At 33.1% G+C, this 13975-nt stretch overlaps 1 protein-coding gene across 1 annotated transcript; it reads left to right on the top strand.

The window, feature by feature from the left end:
* The first annotated feature begins 9753 nt into the window (after window positions 1-9753).
* LOC143659077 (olfactory receptor 10AG1-like) lies at window positions 9754-10719 on the top strand. The gene has a single exon (XM_077131640.1). It carries the CDS (start codon window positions 9754-9756, stop codon window positions 10717-10719), a length of 966 nt encoding a protein of 321 aa, XP_076987755.1.
* Window positions 10720-13975: the final 3256 nt, after the last annotated feature.

Genomic DNA, 13975 nt, shown 5'->3' with positions numbered 1-13975 from the left:
TTATAGTAATAACACTAATTGTTAATGGATTATGCATATGAATATACCCCTTAGCAAGGCTGACAAAAAGAAGAGAGAAGATGCAAATAAATAAAATCAAAAATGGAAGAGAAGACATAACTACTGACCCTGCAGAAATAAAGGAGGTAATGAGATGATATTATGAACAAATTTATACTAATAAAGCTAGATAATGTAGATGAAATTGACAACTTCCCAGAAAGTTATGAACAACCAACATTGACTTGAGAAGGAATAAACAACCTTAACAAGTCAATCACAAGTAAAGAAATTGAATTAGTCATTAAGAAGCTCACAAAAAAGAAAACTCCGGGACCAGATGGCTTCACATGTGAATTCTATCAAACATTCCAGAATGAATTAGTACCAATCCTGCTCAAACTCTTCAAAAAAATTGAAAAGGAGGGAAGGCTTCCTAACACACTCTATGAAGCCAAAATCACCCTAATACCAAAGCCAGACAAAGACAGTACAAGAAAAGAAAATTACAGGCCAATCTCTCCAATGAATATAGATGCAAAAATCCTCAACATAACTCTTGCAAATCAAATCTAGCAGCATATTAAAAGAATTATACACCATGACCAAATAGGTTTCATCCCAAATATGCAAGGATGGTTCAACATTAGAAAATCAATTAATGTAATACACCATATCAACAAATCAAAGAAGAAAAAGCACATGGTCATCTCCCTTGATGCAGAAAAGGCATTTGACAAAATTCAACATCCTTTCTTGTTAAAAACACTTTAAAGGATAAGAATATAAGGGAACTTCATCAACATGATAAAGGGAATGTTTGAAAAACCCACAGCTAACCCATCATCCTCAATGGGGAAAAACTGAAAACAGTCATCTTAAGATCAGTATCAAGACAAGGATGTCCACTGTCATCACTGTTATTTACATTGTGTTGGAAGTTCTTGCCATAGCAATTAGACAAGAAAAAGAAATACAAGGCATCAAAATTGTAAAGGAAGAAGGAAAACTCTCATTGTTTGCAGATGATATGGTATGGTATGTCAAAAACTCCAAAAAATCCACAGAAAACTGTTATAGCTAATACATGAGTACAGCAAAGTGCCAGGTTACAAGGTCAACACTCAAAAATCTGTACTGTTTCTATAACCTAGTAATGAGCAATCTGAGGGGCAAATCAAGAAATAAAATCCATTTACAATTGCAACCAAAAGAATAAAATATTTAGGAATAAATTTAACTAAGGATACAAAAGACCTATAAAAAGAAAACTACAAGAATTTGCTAACAGAAATCAGAGAAGACCTAAATAAATGGAAGAGCATACCATGTTCATGGATTGGAAAACTAAATATAGTTAAAATGTGAATTCTATCTAAATTGATTTATAGATTCTATGCAATACCAATTAAAATCCCAATAACTTACTTTTCAGAAACAAAAAAGTCAGTAGCCAAATTTATCTGGAAGGGCAGGGTGCTCAAATAGCTAAAAATATCTTGAGAACAAAAAATGAAGTCAGAGCTCATAAAATCTGACTTTAAGTCATATTATGAAGCTACATTGATCAAAACAGCATGGTACTTACATAAAGATAGATATACTGAGCAATGGCATTGAATAGAGTGTTCAGATAGAGACCTTCTCATCTATGGACAATTGATCTTTGATAAGACAAAGATCTCTTACAGTCTCTTCAATATATAATGCTTAGAGAATTGGCTAGCTACATGCAAAAGAATGAAAGAGGATCCATATTTAACACTCTACACAAAAATTAACTTAAGACGGATCAAAGACTTAAACATTAGATCTAAGGCCAAAAAAGTGTAGAGGAAAATGTTGGGAAGTATCTTATAAAACTTATAGTAGCAGGTGGTTTCCTAGTTCTTACACCCACAGCACTAGCATTGAAGAAAGAAATAGATAAATGGGAACTCCTCAAAATTAACCACTTTTGTGCATCAAAGAACTTTGTCAAGAAAGTGAAAAGACAGCCTACACATATTTGGGACTGCTATATCAGATAAAGGTCCAGTATCCAGAATATTTAAAGAGATTGTTCAATTCAGCAACAAAATGACAAACAACCCAACTACCAAATGGGCAAAAGACATGAACAGACACTTCTCAGAAGAGGAAATGCAAATGACCAAAAGGCAGCAAATCAAAAACACGAGATATCATCTCACATCCACCAGAATGGCATTATCAATAAAACAGAACATGACAAGCACTTGAGTGGACATGGAGAAAGAGGCACACTTATTCAGTGCTGGTGGGAATGTAAAATGGTACAACTGCTGTGGAAGGCAGTTTGACAGTTCCTCAGAAAGGTAAGTATAGAATTGCCATGTGATCTGGCAATACCATTGTTAGGTATCTTTTCAAAGGACATGAGGGAAAGTATAGAAATGGACATTTGCACACCAGGGTTTAAAGCAGCATTATTTACAATTGCCAAGAAATGGAAACAGCCCAAATGCCCATCAACAGATGAGTGGCTAAAAAGCTGTGGTATATACATATGATGGAATATTACACAGCTGCAAGGCAGAATAAAGTCATGAAGCATGTAACCCCATGGATGGACCTTGAGGACATTATGCTGAGTGAGATTATCTAGAAACAAAGGATAAATACTGCATGGTTTCACTGATATTAATTAACATTAAGGAATGAACTTGGAGAATTTCAGTTAAGAACAGAGGCCATCAGGAGATAGAAATAGGATAGATATTGGGTAATCGGAATAGATATTGAAGGGATACAAATTGTATAACAGGACTGATTGTAAAAATTCAGAAATGGATAGCACAATACTACCTAATTGTAGCACAATAATGTTAGTACACTGAATGAAGCTGAATGTGAGAAAAATAAAGGGAGGAGGGCTGGAGGCACAAATGAAACCAGAAGGAAAGATAGATGATAAAGATTGAGATGATATAATCTAGGAATGCATGGAGTGTGCAATGAAAGGGAGTAAATGTATTCATTTAAAAAGGCCTTCGCATGAGGAAGAACAAAAGAATGTCAATATTGCAGGGTTTTGAAAATAGATGGTAATTCATATTTTAAAACATAAACTTATGTGTGAGACTAAAGCAACAAAAATGTTTACTTGGTACAAAATTTATATTTTGATCTGCTCATTTCCAAATACAACTTATATGGATACTTTAATTGAACATAAGTACATGGAATCTTGAATAGGGCATAAGATTTTGTAGGTTTATCCAGAGTGATTCCCTGCTAAATCCCAGACTGATTTGAACAGTGAATATAAAAGTATTTGCAAGGTGCCCTTGGGGGCATGGGGAGAAGGGGGAAAATTCAAATTCTCCATTTGGAGAATTCCTGATATTCTCACAAGCAGTGGAGATAACCAAATTAGTAGTTCAGGCCCTCAATCTTGGGGTTTGTTCATATGAAATTTATCCCTGCAAAAGATAGACTAAGCAGACTTAAAATTAGGTCTAAGAATCACTCACAGAGAACTCTTTTGTTGCTCATATTTGGCCTATCTCCCTCTCAGTCAACATGGCCAGCAAATTCACTGCCCTTCCTCTCTTTATGTGGGACATGACTCCCTCCTTGCCAATGTGGGACAGACATCCTAGAATGAGCTTGGACTTAACATCAAGGGATTGAGAATACCTTCTTGACTGAAAGAGGGAAGAGAGAAATGAGACAAAATAAAATGTCAGTTGCGGAGATATTTCAAACAGTGCCAAGAGGTTATCCTGGACATTATTTTTACATGTTTTATAGATATTCCTTTTTTATTTTAAGGTGTAATAGAGAGGGGCAAGAGGGAAGTACCTGAAACTGTAGAGCTGTGTCCCAGTGGCCATATTTTTTGAAAATGATTGTATGATGATACAGTTTTCGGAATGCAACTGTGTGATTGTGAAAACCTTGTGTCTGATGCTCCTGTTATCTACAGAATGGACAGATGATATGTGGATAAAATATATGGATAAAAATAAATAAATAATAGGGAAAAAAATGTTAAAATTGAGTATATATATATATATATATATATATATATATATATATATATATATTGGGTAGATGGAAATCTTCGTGGTAAATGAGAGGGGTAGGGGTATAGTATGTATGAGTTTTTTCTTTTTTCTTTTTTCTTTTTCTGGGGTGATGCAAATGTTCTGAAAAATGATCATGATGATGAATATATAACTATGTGATCATATTGTTAGCCATTGATTGTACGCCATGTATGGAATGTTTGTATGTTAGGAATGTTTGTGCTTATACATTATTTTTTCAATAATTTTTTTTTAAAGTTAACATTACAACAACCATTACTTCAACCCATAAAATAAACAAAAGGAAGTAAGAAAATTAATATTTTGCTTCAATGCCTCAAATGTCACAGTATATCACATTTTAAATTAGAAAGTAATCTTATTTTCTCCTTAAGCAGTTGTCATGGCATACAGATGTTTAAAATGCTACCAAAAAATAAAGGAAAAAATTGAAAACAATTTATCAGTAAGAATTAAGAGAAAATATTGAACATGTGAACTAGTATCCTTCTAGTTCAAAAAAAATTATTGAAAAAATAATGTATAAGCACAAACATTCCTAACATACAAACATTCCATACATGGCGTACAATCAATGGCTAACAATATGATCACATAGTTATATATTCATCATACTCCCTTCTTCAATGTATAATTTGTTGTTATTTCTTACAAGGTGTGGTGTTTCTTCAGTTACAATAGCTTTGGTATTGTCAGTGGTAGGATCTTCTTCATCATTAACCAGAATGAATATGATCATTCTGCAGATGATGTGGATCCTGTTAGTAGACTAAAGTGGAAGAGCAGAGTGTGGTTTCTAGGGTAAGATGATCAGATTCTTCACAGACCTATCACTTCTGTCACCTTCTGCCTACTACCATAGCCACTTTAACCTACTGTAGGAACTGTCCCCAACCATGGCAGTGTTATGTTTTCTAAAAAGATTGCATAAGAAATATACAGTTTTAAAATTCGATTCCTTTTTTAACCAATGAAGCTGAGTATTTTCCATATATTTCAGGTGTGATTTCATTCCCTTTTCTGTGAATTGTTAATTCATGTGCTTGGTGTCCTTTTTTACTTGGATTTTGCACTTTACTTGTGATTATAGTTTTATTATACTAAGAAGGAGCAAAAAGGGAAGACATGTAGGATGAGTTGTGACAGAGTCTCAAACATGTGATGTCAGGACTCATCGCACTCCTTGGACACAGTATGAGACATATATAATGAAAGCTCCCTCATTCACATATAAGTCTATTTAATTTATAAAGATAATTAGCTGTTAATTTTAAATATGATTTATATTTACTTTTTCCACTTTATTTGCTCTCTTTTTGCTTCAATTTTGAGGTGTCTCTGTTTTTACCATGTAGGATTTTTTATTTTTACATAACATTTTCCTCTATTATTTTTGTCCTATATTTAAAATTTTAAGTAATAGGTAGAAAGTTTCTTTATGCAAAATTATTTCAAAAAGCATGTTTCTTAGAAAACCCTTTCCAACTGTCCAAACTTGTGCACCATTTGGAGTGAGTGTTTCCTTCTGTACAATGAAGAACTAATTATAAAACATCATTTTTCCTCAAGTCTACCTCATTGTTCTAATGGTATTTACTGTGAAGACCATATTTCTCTGTTTTATTTGCTATCTTTATTATATTACTAATTATCTTTTGAATTGTCTTCATATAAACTTTGTTTTCTCTGGCATCAGCAAATCTCTGTATTCATGCATAATACTCCACTCAACTAATAGTTATGAGCTGGTGGAACTCCTTTACAGTTTAGCTAATTCTTGGATATGCACCTACAATAGCCCAGGTCTTCAGCCTTCTCACTCCCTTGCTGTCCTTTGACACATCTGGTTCCCACAGAATGCCCCTCTTACCAACTGCTGCCCACTCACCTTCTATGCTAACAGCATCATGGCTCCTGATGCTTTGCAATTAACTTTCCTAATAGTTCTCTTTATCAGAGTTCTATAGAGTTCCCTCTCCAGGCAATATTTTCTATTCGTAATTATAAACTTTTAGAAATCACTATGTACTAAATAATAGGAAGTACCATCCTAATTTTGATACCTGTTTTTTGGCTTCAAGCCAGTATTCTTTAATACTCTCAGCTTATGAAGGAATAGCCTTTCCTACACTAGAAACCCAGAAGAGACAGACAATTTTCTGGCAAGTTTCCCATTATCTTCATTGGACTTATTCCAACATCTCTATGTTTAGCTGATAGTACTCAACCTTAAAGATGAGTTTCAAGAGTGATGAAATCAGGGAAGAATGACAAAATGCTGCAAAAAAGAAGAATTTTCTACCTATGCATAATAATATTTGATAAAAAATCAATTTTAAGCAATATTTAATACAGCCAATGGCTAAGTTGTAGGCTTCCCAGACTGCCATATATAATTGACCATATTTTTACAGGTAACATATTCTTTACTATCAGGATATTCATTAGAACAATTACAAATTGTACCTCCTGACCATGGATAGACAACTAAAGGAAGGAATAAACAAAACCTGTTTAGTACAATGGGATAGGAACTTAGATCTAATAGGAATAGAGAATTTGCAAAAGATAATGTAAGAATTAGATTTGTGTCAGTTTTGGACGGTCTCAAATGATATTGCTCAGCACCATATTCATGTGTAAAAATAAAATGGACTGAACACTCTACTCCATGAAGAGGCTGAAAAGAAAGTATATTCTGGGTACAGTGGGTGCTACCTGGGAAAAATTCATAGGGTGCCAAAAATGGTTTTAATTGGGGATTAAAATGTGTCAGGTGGAAGAAATCTCACAGGGTAAAGATGACTACTTTTTATTTAAAGAACACTTCATGTTCAGAGAGAACAGAAGATTTTAAAGGTAGGTTAAGTTTATGTGATGAGACAATTGATTTCAACTAAAACAGTTTAAGTGTTTAAGACCTTTTCACTGAGAGAGAATCAACATCATTCTAAAGAAGAAAGGTAAATAGGAACTATTTTATATTGATATCCAAATTATCATAATATTCTAAAATTTAATATTAGTATTTCACATGAAGTCACAAAATGTGTTCTTCATTGAAACAGGATCTATATTTTTTCTGAATCTAGTAAATATAATTGAAAATTAAATTATGATATTACATAAATTATCTCAATTTGAAAAACTGAAACTGTGAATAAGATTGCAATTTTTATAAATGCAGTAAATAATATTATAATAAAACTGCTTTATAAACCAAGATTTTTAAACACATATATATAGAATTTGTGTATTTTGCCTTGACATTATAATAGGAATTTTAAAATAAAATAATCCATGACATAAATTGACAATATTTGGGGATCGGAAAGAACATTTATTTTACCAAAACAAGTATATAAAGTTAAAGACTTATAAAATAATTTATAAGTTCACTATTGTTTTTTGAATTAACTTTAGGTTTTAAATTGCTACTTTATTTCAAATATTCCACATAGCTGAAGCTTAGGTAGAATAGAAGCATTGATAGTGACTGATATTTAACGGATTTAGAATATTATAATTCCCTTAATCATTTTTACTTTTCCAGTGAAGATACAGATGATTATATATGAAATAAAAATGAGAACATCATGTTTTATTAGCATTGATTAAAAAGACTCTAAACATTATAAGAAAGAAGAGTAATAGAGATGGTTTTATTCCTTCTAGTCTGCCCCTATACTGATAAAAATATACAGAGTCTTACATATTCCATGTAATACATTTATATTTTCTCATGCTCAAATCTGAGTTTCTATGATTAGAATTATACTTTGCACTGAAAGCTACTTTATTCAATGAAAATGAAATTATTTGGATTAAATGCTCCCACTCAGAAAACGGATAACATAAAATGTTGGCTGTTTTGTGTGTGTGTGTGTGTGTGTGTGTGTGTGTCTTAATTCTCTCTCATTTAAGAGTGATGAGTTCATCTTAATAGTGTTGATTTAGTTATATCAGTGTGGAACCAAATATTGAGTGATATATTTGGTTCACAACCATTTTCTACGATCCACATTGATTCCAAGTAAGAAATTAGTCATAGCCCTTGCCTCTCAGGTCATTTTGTGCTAAAAGTTGGGGCATGGAGACAACAGAGAAGCATGGGAAAGGAATTTTTAATGCTGTTTTGAACTTGCAGCATAAAAGAAGCGTTGAATTCTCAGAGTACAGAAAATAATATAAACAAAGTATAAGCAGATAATTCACAGAAAACGTGCAACTCAGAGTAGAATAGTTTGAGATAGTTGAATAATTTTGACCATTGCTTTAAGATCTCACTTTTTCCCCATAATAATTTTCCAGTATGCAAGAAAGTAAGCCAGAGAAGGATTGTTTCATGCTGTGTAGAAGACTGAATAAAATTCAGAAGAATAATACACTTTAGCTTTTAGTAGTGATAACTAGTACATATATACCCTTTTAAAATGTTTTTGTTGTGAAATATGACATGGAAGGCAGTGATAAATTTCAAAGTACAGTTTATCATGTAGTTATGTGCCTTCTGCCACAATTTATGCCACTTTAATTATATTAAGTGAATAAATCACATAACAACTGTAAGTGTTGACAATTCCTGGCCCTTTACATAGCTAATCAAGCTGTGGCACAGAGAGAGTAATTACATGTAGAAGCATAATTAATAAATTATCGATTTAAATTGTAGGTGATAATATTAATATTTTTTCAATTAATTCTCACAAGCAAGGAAGCAAGCTTTAGAAAGTTCAAATAATACCTTAGTATAATCTAGATAATTAATCATAGAAAATTCAAGTGCATTAAAGATATACGCACTGACTTGCCATCACAAAATCTATGTGAAAATGGTCAACCTACCACCTCAGTGAGTCACAATATCCTTATCTCTACAGAGAAGTTAGTTTAGAAATTGTCGTCTGAAGTTTTGTGGATTTTTTGAGAAGCAACAAAGAATTGTGGTGGGTGCACAAAGCACCCTGGTTATAATACAGCAGCCAATGTCTTTATTTCTCCTGCCCACTCACATTCAGACAGGTAACGGACATCTCCATGTTTTCCTGGGGTTACCCTGTGTATTGTTTCTTCCTAGGTCAATCTTCCTATGCTATTTTTTTCTGAGTAAAGCTTTCTTATATCTTATGAAAAGATATTTTCTTATACCCAATAAACTACTCTTAATTTTTGGCATATAGACTGCAATATCAGCTGTTTAATGAGGTCTCTATGCTCTAGTTCTTCAAGAGAGGGGAGGAAAGCAATGGTTGAAATATGTAGTTGAAAAAAGAATGTGAGGCATCTATGATATACTGCTACTGCTGCATGATTGTGAAAATACACTGAGAAGTACAAGATTATCCAGACAAGTAATTCATTAAAAGTGAGAACAAATGGCAAAGTATGGGTCTATCTACAAAAGTTTCAAATGGCCTCAGTGTCGGTGGTGAGAAAGGTATTGTTCGGTTTATATTGCTCATTATTCATTACAGATGTATAATGTGATGTTATTAAATGAAATTTCACAAACTGTTTACAGTGATGACCCATACAATTTAAATAGGGGGGAAAGTGGAAATTATCAAATAGTAATATTCTTAATTTGAAAGAAATACAGAGAACATGGAAACCAATCTGAACACCCAGATACAATTTAGAGGGCAGATAATGAGATCCAGGAAGGTAAAGTGAAATGCTCATGCTAAATTTATCCTTTCTACAGATGAAACAGCAAGAAGAACCATCAGAAGGAAATCTAACTGAATTGAGGGAGTTTGTTCTTTTGGGTTTTGCTGATATTCCCCATCTCCAGTGGTTTCTATTTGGATTATTCTTGGTCATCTATATCATTATACTGATGGGCAATGGCACCATATTTCTGATAACAAAACTGGATGCTACTCTCCAAACACCCATGTATTATTTTCTTGCAAATTTTTCCTTCTTGGAAATCTGCTACGTATCAGTGACTATCCCCAGAATGCTCGTTAATCTTGGGACACAGAGAAGAAGAATTTCTTTAGTTGCCTGTGCTACACAAATGTACTTTGTCCTTATGTTGGGAGGCACAGAGTGCTTCCTCCTGGCTGTGATGGCTTATGACCGCTATGTGGCCATTTGTGACCCACTACACTATTCCCTAGTCATGAACCAGAAGATGTGTATGAAACTGGTGGCTGGCTCCTGGATCAGTGGAATTCCTGTCCAAATAGGGCAGACATTCCAGATTTTCTCTCTATCCTTTTGTAGATCTAACCATATAAACCACTTCTTCTGTGACATCCCCCCAATACTCAAGCTAGCCTGTGGAGACACCTTTGTGAATGAAATGTTGGTCTATATAGTTGCCATGTTGTTTGTCATGGGTCCATTTCTGTTAATACTTTGTTCCTACACCAAAATCATGTGCACGATTTTTAAATTACCATCAACCACAAATCGGGCCAAAGCTTTCTCCACCTGCTCATCTCATCTTATGGTTGTGGTGTTATTCTATGGATCAGGAATGATCACATATTTAACACCCAAGACCAGTCACTCATCGGGAAATGGCAAAATGCTCTCTCTTTTCTATACTATTGTAACTCCAATGTTTAATCCCATGATCTACAGCCTAAGGAACAAGGATGTCATAATGGCGCTGAGAAAATTTCTAGGTAAATAATTTAGTTCATTAAAGAAGAAGTTATATTTAAAAGAGATGTTTTGTCATATATTTGTATGAATTTTTAGCAGATGTTTGCATTTAGCTATACATGTAAACTTACAATTCATGGCAGTTATTTCCAGTGTATGGAATTTAATATTGAGAGATTTTTCTATATTGTTTTCCAGATTGTATATTTGTCAGCAATAATTTGGTTGTGCAACATCCCCTCTCAAGAAAAACTTTTGATATTGGCTGATGTAATAGTCATTTGTAATGTAGACTCTACTCTAGCACTTATTGCAAATGATTTTCACACAGTGTAACATATGATTTAGCTATTTTTTTTTTTGTAACAGAAACAGGCAGTGGGAATTGAATCCAAGTCTCTGGCATAGCAGGAGAGAACTCTGCCACTGAGTCACCATTGCCCGCCCTTTAGATGTTATTTTAAAAACCAAGTAGGATATGTGCATTACATAAATCATGTATGCAGCTTTGCCAAGCAGTGTTTCTTGAGAGAAACCATTCCCTGGAAAAAGAAAAGGACTTTCAATGCGGATGCAGTTTTATAAACATGATAACACATCAACACAAGTGAATATTAACTATGTTTGATATGCATATTGGAGCATAGATTTCAACAGAATACAATACAATGATTGGATCAAATAGACATCATTTAAAATATATACACATACTGAGAAGAGACATGATAATGTTTACATATTTTTAATATATATATTATTTGAGATAAAATATAGATAGGAAAATTAGGAAGAAAATAGAAATTTAAACTTAAGAAATAATAGTTAAGATATCTGCTATAAAAATATTGTATGCATGTCATATACATGGTTATGCATATATACATATTGGAAATGAAAATGTAAATATTATAATCAAATTTTAATTGTAGATATTTAAGCATTTATTTTTCAATGGTTTTTATTTTGCCCTTCTGAATTTTTGATGTTTACTACAACGAACCTGTGATATCCATATAATCAAAAATGTAATAAATTTGTATTTATTATAAATAAGGGAAAAGGTAGTACCTATTTGCATGTATTATTTTGTAATTTAAAGTGATATCTTTAATGTCATCTGTTTGCAATATTACATGCTCACTAATGAACTCTTAGTGTATGAAATCAACAGATCTGTAAGGGGCCATGATCTGCTATAAGGAAATGCAAATTGTAAATAATATGGTGAAGCATGTACTTGTTTTTAAGTCTCTTCCCTGGAAATGAAACCAGTCAGAGTTGTTCAAGTTTACATGGGCATAGCTAACTTCAAGTGCATAGAGAATTGCATTACTGCTTTTTTATTTAGGACAGTACAGCTGAAATAGACATTGGCTATACTAATGGCAAACTCAAGAAGAAATTATCTACCCTGTACAAGGGCAAAACAAACCAATAATAAATCATTAAGAATCTCAGACAATACAACCATACACATCTAAAAAAGCAGATAATGGAAATGATTAAAAATAAGAAATTGTTTTTAATTGCAAGCACAATAAAAAAAAATTCCAGAAAAATTTTCAGGCAGAAATTGTGTCACTCTGGAAGCTATTAATTGTTGAATGGTGTGAGAGAGAAGCTGATAAGCTTCATATCTCAATGTCCCACCTGTCTCATATGGAAAACAGTTGATTGTTAGAAAAGAGATAAGAAGGGGCAAAATAACATCTTAATAACACTAATCACTCTAACTAATGTGAATTAGTTTATCTTGTTTTACAAAGAAAGGAAAATGAGAGCTGTGCTCTTGAAGCATATAATTATTTTAATAGATAATAAGGTACCCCAAACTTCAAAAAGTATTGAACAGATATTAGAAAGCTATTTTATCACCAAATAAGGTGCCATAAGCAAAAAATCTAAGGCAATATTCACTTTCAGTGATAAACATTGGACAAAAACTTCATCTGCACCACGACATAATCATCTTTTGTTGCTAATTATTTTGAATTGAAATATTCTCAGACCAACTCACTTGCAGTGCTAAAAAAACTGTCTTTAGAAACACAAAAGAAACTTTTATGTGTTTTACTGAACTGAAGTCAATTGAATAGGAGGATGGGGAGAGTTCGACAGTCTGTGTGTATTCTTTGCAAGATTACAGATTTGATTTGGGGAAATTACTGAATGTCTCTTCGGTTTGCATCTTGATTTGTACCTATGGATTCTTATTTGAAAAGAATATATAGTGTACAATAATAGACAACCATTTTTTTCATTCCTTTAATGTAAGTATGTATATCTAACTATTTCATCTATGTCTACTATATACATATATATTTCTAATTGATTTCATTTAACTTATTATATTTATGTTTTATGCTGATGAATTTTCTTTTCTTTTAATAGTGAAAGGTCTAATTACATATATGAAATTTGTGTGCCTTTCTTTTCCTTTATCTTTTTTCCCTATTGCATGGGCTAGGATTTCCATTTTATGTTGAATAGGAATGAAGAGAGCAGGTGTTCTTGCTTTGTTCCATTTTATAGGGAAACTACCCACTCTTTCATCATTAATTATAATGATAACAATAGATATCTTATAGATGCTACTTATCAGGTTGAGAAAGATAACTTCTATAGTGGGTAGAATAATGTACCCTCAAAGATGTCTTAGTTTGCCTTTCTGCTATGATAAATATCATACAATGAGTTGGCATAACAACAGGAATTTATAGACTCACTTTGGAAGGCTAGAAATTCAAAGTCAGGGAGACATCAAAGTCATGCTTTGTCCCTAATGTCTGTCATGTTCTGGTGCTGGTTTCACACAGTCTTTGGGTTTTCTTAGCTTGCATCTCTGTCTTCTATCACATGGAGCTCTCTGTTTGTGACTGCTCTTTTCATTTTCACTAACTTTGCTTCTCCCTATGGTCTTCTCTGATGTTCAGTTTCTGGTGTCTTCTTTTGTAAGGCCTCTATTAATATCAGCTAGGACCCACTGTGATTCATTTGACCACACCCAAGCTAAAACAGCATCTTCAAATGGCTTTATTTACAAATGCTTTCACACCCACTGGAAGGAAAAGATTGAGAACAAGAACATGTATTTTGGGGTGCGTGGGTAGGTCAACGGTAGAATGCTCACCTTCCATGAGGAAAACCCAGGTTTGATTCCTGGACAATGCACCCACCCCACCCCCCAAAATAAAAAAAGAACATGTATTTTGTCAGACTGCATAACTCAGTTCACCACAGATGTTCAAGTCTTAATTCCCAGAACTTGTGAATACATTACCTTA

This window comes from Tamandua tetradactyla, chromosome 2 (genome assembly GCF_023851605.1).
Source record: "Tamandua tetradactyla isolate mTamTet1 chromosome 2, mTamTet1.pri, whole genome shotgun sequence".
Classification (NCBI taxonomy): Eukaryota; Metazoa; Chordata; class Mammalia; order Pilosa; family Myrmecophagidae; genus Tamandua; species Tamandua tetradactyla.
This window is presented reverse-complemented; position numbering and strand designations above follow the sequence as displayed.